At 62.1% G+C, this 5834-nt stretch overlaps 1 protein-coding gene across 2 annotated transcripts; it reads right to left on the reverse strand.

The window, feature by feature from the left end:
- Positions 1615-2905, reverse strand: AANAT (aralkylamine N-acetyltransferase). Of its 2 annotated transcripts, none has more exons than XM_018063569.1 (3): positions 2757-2905; positions 2289-2443; positions 1615-1951 (listed from the first exon to the last, which is right to left on the reverse strand). In XM_018063569.1, the coding sequence occupies exons 1-3, from the start codon at positions 2893-2895 to the stop codon at positions 1646-1648; spliced, it is 600 nt and encodes a 199-aa protein (XP_017919058.1). In that variant the 5' UTR covers positions 2896-2905; the 3' UTR covers positions 1615-1645.

Raw genomic sequence — 5834 nt, forward strand, 5'->3', positions numbered from 1 at the left:
CCTGCTCATCATCTGGCTGTAGGTCTACCCCTGGCCCTCACCTGCCTACCCTTCACCAGCCGCTTCTGCAGAGAAGTACAAGCTGGACCAGGAGCTACACTGACCACCTACCCGGCGGGGCCAGCATGGCTGCTCCCACCCAGCTTGGAGGAGGCAGGGACTGTGTCTGGACTGGGTTGTCAGCCTGCACAATGCCCGCCCACCACACATCCCAGAGACCCCACGGGGCTGGCCCTGCTCCCAGAAGCTCCCTCCCCCAGGAAAGGCTGAGTCTGAGGGGAGACACTCCTGAAGGGGGGCTCCTTGGGAGACCGAGGCCCCCCTTCCTCAGGCCCGGGGTGGGGGACACTCAGAGCCTGTGCGTCTCTGCAGCTCGGGGCTGAGGCCTGACAGCCCCTGTGCTGCCCTACTGTTGGGAGCCCTCCTGGGGGTGGGCTGCTTTCTTCCAGGGTCCTGAGCTGCTGCTCCGCCCCCACCTCCGGCTCTGCTGGTACAGTCCCCTCCTCATTGCTGTGAGTGCGCCCCTCCTGGGGACAAGGCTGGGGTTCCGGCCACGTTCTAAGCCCTGCCTGGCCACGACCCCCTGCCTCTTGCCCCTCCCCATAGCAGAGTCAGGGTCTGCTGGGCGGAGGGGAGGGCTGGCCGGGCCGAAGCAGTGCTGGGGTGGGGATATAGCACTTGGTCACTCACAATGCCTCCCTGCTGCAGCCTCGGGAAGCAGAGACCAGAACCCGCCCCGGGACTCAAGGGTGCGGTACACGGCGCCCCCGTGATTGTCCCAGGAAGCATGCCCAGCGGACATTCTTGGGGCGGCACGTGCTCTCTGCCCCACTTCACTGCCTACCCCAGCGTCCGATCCCACGGAAACAAATAAGATATTCCTGATCAACTGCAGAGCCTTAACTTTACCCCCTCTTTACAGTGAGCTAATCCAACTCCCCTGTATAGCTATTCCCTAATGATCTCATGTGACTTCTGCCAATAAAAGTGCAGGCTGAAAGGAGCCATTTTGTCTTCCTGCCATAGTGGGGGGGGGGGGCCTGACTCCCCGCTGGCCAAATTATATGTTTCTGTCTTTTCATTACGTGCTCAGCCCCATTTCAGGTCTATCTCACCCGCTGCGCAGGACACGGCACCACCGCTCAGTCCTTCACCCCTCACCCGATGGGATGGAAGTTACTGCGGGCAGAGGACCCAGGGCACCTGGGGTGGTGGGGGAGCTGGGAGGTGGCCCCTGCCCTTTCCTCCCCACGGCTGCCCCCACTCCAGGGCTGAGGACCAGACGAGGCAGCCCTGGGTCTGCGGGGATAGGGGCTCCTTTGGAGAGACACAGAAGCAAGGCTGCAGGATGCCTCCCACTGTCCCCAGTTCACAGACCCAGCAGCTGTGGGCACAGTTTGGATGCAGGGGGTCCAGAGGGCCTGGCATGGACAGAGAGGAGCACACAGTACTTGCGCCCCAGGAGGGCACCCGGGCTGGGAGCAGCCGCCCCGCCTTTTCTTTATTTCACCCATTCTCTCCGTTCCGCCATCCCCTGGGAATCACCATCTCCCTTCAGACCAAGCAGAGCAGGGGGACGGCAGGGCAGAGAAGGGGACCAGCTGGGGACAGTGTAGGAGCCCCCGACTGTGGGCTCCCTGGGGAGTCAGCGGTCACTGTTCCGGCGCAGGGCGGCGTGGCCCCTCAGGGAGCAGTGCATCTCCGTGAAGGTCAGTGAGCCCACGACGATGGCACATGGGCCCGCGGAATGGAAGCCGAACCTCTGGTAAAAGGGCACCAGCGCGTCCTCGCACATGAGCACGGCCTGGCGCACGGCCGGCTGGGCGCCCACGTGGTGCAGGTAGCGCCAGAGCAGGACGGAGCCCTTGCCCTGCTGCCGGAAGCTGCGGTGCACGGCCAGCGCGTGCAGGTGGGCGCTGCGGCCCCCGGGCCTGTGCAGTGCCAGGGACTCCTGGGCCGAGGGGCGGACACGAGTCAGGGTCGCCTCTGTGCACCCCAAACCACCCCCGCTGGGCCAAGAGCAGCTGCCCCGAGAGTCTCCAGTCAGCCCCCTTCTACCCAAGTGAGGAGCTGTGTCCCCAGCCCCTTTGTGGACCCCTTCAGGAGAGCCTTGAGCCCCAAAGGACTGGGCTGTCTTGCCGGGAGAGGACGCACCATGAGCTCCCGTGTTGGATCTGGAGGAAGACATCCCAGCCTCCCGCTCCTCCCCCATCTTCTGCCTCCGTGGGAAATGGTCTCCTCCTTTCCTGAGGCCTTCCCGGGACCAGGCAGTTCACCCCCATCCTCACCTGAGTAAGTCTCTCCTCGTCCCACAGGGAGCCGATGATGAAGGCCACGAGGCGGCCCTCCACGAACCAGCCCAGGGACAGCTCGGGACACAGGGTCAGGAAGTGCTGGACCTCGTCCAGATTCAGGGGGCAGTTGCCGGAGACAGAGATGAAGGCTGCGTCAGGAAGCGCGAGTGGGTGACTCCCAGTCCACTGAGCATCTGCTCGGATGCTGGGTGGGCTCCCCGGGTCCCCAAGCCTCCCCTGGGAAAGCATGGGATTCAGGGCTGCTCTTCCCCCCACTCTCCTGAAACACGCATGTGCTCCTGCACACGCACAAAACACACCGTCAGACACTCTGGGGGCCCGTCTGCCAAGGACAGGGGACTCCAGGGTCTTCTCCCCAAGGGACAATGGCAGGGTTCAGCAGAGTCCCGGACCCCGGGGGGCCAGGGGGCTGCTCACCCTCTCGCTCAATCTCAAACACGCCGGCAGCATCGTCTGGGGTGAGGCAGCGGAACTCGTTGGCGGGGAGCGTGTGGCGCCGCTGGCGGCCTGGGGACCCTGGGATCCCAGAGGGCAGGTGCAGAGGCGAGGGTTTCAGGCAGTGGACGCTCGGCGTGGACATCCTGGGTGCGGCTGCCACCCAGGGGGTCGCCAGCTTCAGAAGGGGCCTGTGTGACAAGGAGGGTCCCTCCACACCTGTGGGAAAGGGGCGATGGTCAGGGGGCTGGTCCTCATCTCCCAGGGGGCCATCCAGGGCGATGGTGCCTCTTGCCTCTCTTGTAGGGGACCTGGAGCAGGGAGTCTAGGGGCTAGGGCATCGATTCCTCCTGCTCTGTGCCTTCTCACCAGCTCCCTGGGCCCCTTTCTCACTCTCTGAACCCCTGTTGATGTGCAGTTCTTAGGGGTGGCTGTCCCTCCCTTACAAAGCCCATGAGCTGCACATTCCCCTCCTGCCCTCTGCCTCCTTCTCTCCCCCATCCCCAAGCCCTAGGCAGGGGACTCCTGCTCTCAAATTCTAGGAGCCCAGGGTCCAGGGTTCCACTTACCAGGACTCCTGTGTTGCAGGAGCTCTAATGTTCCCCCCACAGAGCCACCACTCCGGGAGCTCTCCATAGCCTCAGGACCAGAAAAGCCCAGACACTTGTGATGTTGATCTCAGAGATTTCTAATCCCCTGCCTGCCCCACCCCCACGTCACAGGCAGATGCAGCCAGCAGGGCTCTGCCCCCCCCACCCCGCACGCCAAGCCCTGTCCCTGCTGGCTGAGGCTGAAACCTCAGATGGCACGTGGATGTGGAGGATTACAGTGGCTGGCTGAGGCCCCAGGGTTTGGGGGGATGAGCACGGGGCTAAGCCTCGTGGGTCCAGTCTAATCTGTGTCCTGGCGCCAACTGACTGGCACAGGCGTTCACGCTCTGTCCCCTGGGCAAGCCAGTCTCTGAGGGTCCTCCCAGCTCTGGCAGCCCGAGCGTGTCATCATTTAGAGGACTTGCTCAGTGGCTGATCAGAACCACAGAACCAGAGGCAAGAGGCCAAGGCTGGGTATGGGATGCAAAGTCAATGCCATCAGATGTGTCCGAGTGGGGACTCCGGCTCGGGGGCTGCGTCCCAGACCCCTGGTGATGGAGTTCTACTCTCTATGCCACGGACTCCCTCCAGCACCAGCCCCCTTGAGAGGGTCCTGCAATCACGGCTCCCCCGGCTCTGACTCGGCTCACCTCTCGCTTCTTCTCCCCAGGTGCTCCCCTTTAGGGATCCCACTGGGGATCTCCTCTGGGGCCCCCCAGCCTACAAGACAGGGCTACACACACCTGAGTGCCAGCTGTGGCTGCCCACCAGGTCTCTCCCACAGGCTCTGTGGTCCCAGGCAGATCCTGGGCAATGGTGGGCTCCTGCTCCAGAACATTCTATGACAGTGGAGCCAGGTTGCCAAGGGCACGTGGAGAACCCCAGAGGACCATGGGACCTGAGTCTCAATATAGAAAGGACATTCTAGGGGCTGTGTGTCCCCACAGGGATGCTGGGGCTGAGCTGGGGGATGTTCTCTCTGGATGGAGTGGGGGGGGGGGCAGGATGAGCCATTAACAGGAAGAAAGGTGAGGAGACGAGCAGGCCCTGGATCAGGACACATCCCAGAACCCAAGTACTGGACAATCAGCAGCATCTCCTGCAGCCAAGCGTGGAGACAGGAGCTCAGATTCTCCTAACAAGGACACCCCTGATGGACTTTACGAGTCCTTCCAGGAGAGGGGGTGGGGGAGGGTGGGGAACAGATGCAGGGGAGCCACTTTATGGTGACAGAGCAGCGGCGGCAGCAAGGCAGAGGGCACTGGCAAAAGGCATAATGACCCGCCGGCGCGGCCAGGGCCTGAAGCCTCCCCTCACCCGGTCCACCCCACCCCCAGCACACAGCGTGCAGCAGCTCAGCTGCACCTGGAGGGCCTGGCACAGGGTGGGGGCTGCACCTGATCCCCGCCACGTGTGACAGCTGCCCGGTTCCCACTGCAGGACCCCAGGGAATCCACCTGGGGGAAACTGAGAGCTGGACCCCATGAAAAACTCCAACGATGCCTCTGAGACCCCAGTTTTCCCACCAGAGCAACTGAAAGGCCCAGACAGGCAAGGAAGACAGCGTTCAGTTCAGGCACTTGTGAAACTGTAAGAGTTGCGTTGTTTGGTGGTTTTGAGGGCAGCATCTTTCTCTCATTCTTCCCCTGCACTTAAGATCTGCCCTGCACAGAGTGCACAGAGCACATTTTGCCTAATCATATTTACCTTTCCAGCCTTCCCAGGTGGCGCTGTGGTGAAGAATCCGCCTGCCGATGCAGGAGAGGTGGGTTCGATTCCTGGGTCAGGAAGATCCCCTGGAAGAGGAAACGGCTACCTTCTCCAGTCTTCTTGCCTGGAGAATCCCATGAACAGAGAAGCCTGGCGGGCTACAGTCCATCGTGTTATAAAGGGTCAGGCACGACTGAGCGACTGAGCAAAAATTGACCTTTCCAAGCTTAATCTGTCACTAGATTCTCCAGGGGATGGAGACCGAGATGGAGCATTGTGTGCAGGAGGTTCACCCGGCAAGCTCCCAGCAGCTTATAAAGCCCTGGAAAACAGAGATTGCATTGAATGCGTGCAAGCGAGCTAGATACATAGACTAGATTCTCTCAGCTAGGTGTTGATTCTTCTGCTGATGAGGATGACGCTTAGCTCCTCGACTGCCTGTGGATTTCTTCTGAAGCCTCCTTTGGATAGATAGCTATTCTCAGCCGCCACCCCTGACCTCGGATGTGGAGTGGCTGCTCCTGTGCTGTCGCAGGCTGGCACTCTCGGCCGCTGCCCCTGATCTCGGACGTGGGGTAGCTCCTCTTGGCTGCCACCCCTCAGGCATGGGGTCCTCCTGGCTTCTGCCCCATGTCCGAGGTCAGGGGCGGCAGCTGGGAGGAGTTACCCCACACCCAAGGTCAGGGGCGGTGGCCGAGAGGAGCAACCCCACATCCAAGGAGCGGTGGCTGCGTGGGCACAGGAGGGCCTAGGGGAGCTACTCCACGTTCAAGGTCAGGAGCAG

This window comes from Capra hircus, chromosome 19 (assembly GCF_001704415.2).
Source record: "Capra hircus breed San Clemente chromosome 19, ASM170441v1, whole genome shotgun sequence".
Classification (NCBI taxonomy): Eukaryota; Metazoa; Chordata; class Mammalia; order Artiodactyla; family Bovidae; genus Capra; species Capra hircus.

What these genes read in the sequence shown, in the direction of transcription:
- AANAT (XM_018063569.1), bottom strand. Translation starts at nt 2,895, where the DNA reads ATGTCCACGCCGAGCGTCCACTGCCTGAAACCCTCGCCTCTGCACCTG. An exon ending in CACCCCAGACGATGCTGCCG is followed by an intron (nt 2,444 to 2,756) that starts GCGTGTTTGAGA and finishes TTCCTGACGCAG; the next exon opens with CCTTCATCTCTGTCTCCGGC. An exon ending in ACGAGGAGAGACTTACTCAG is followed by an intron (nt 1,952 to 2,288) that starts GTGAGGATGGGG and finishes CCCTCGGCCCAG; the next exon opens with GAGTCCCTGGCACTGCACAG.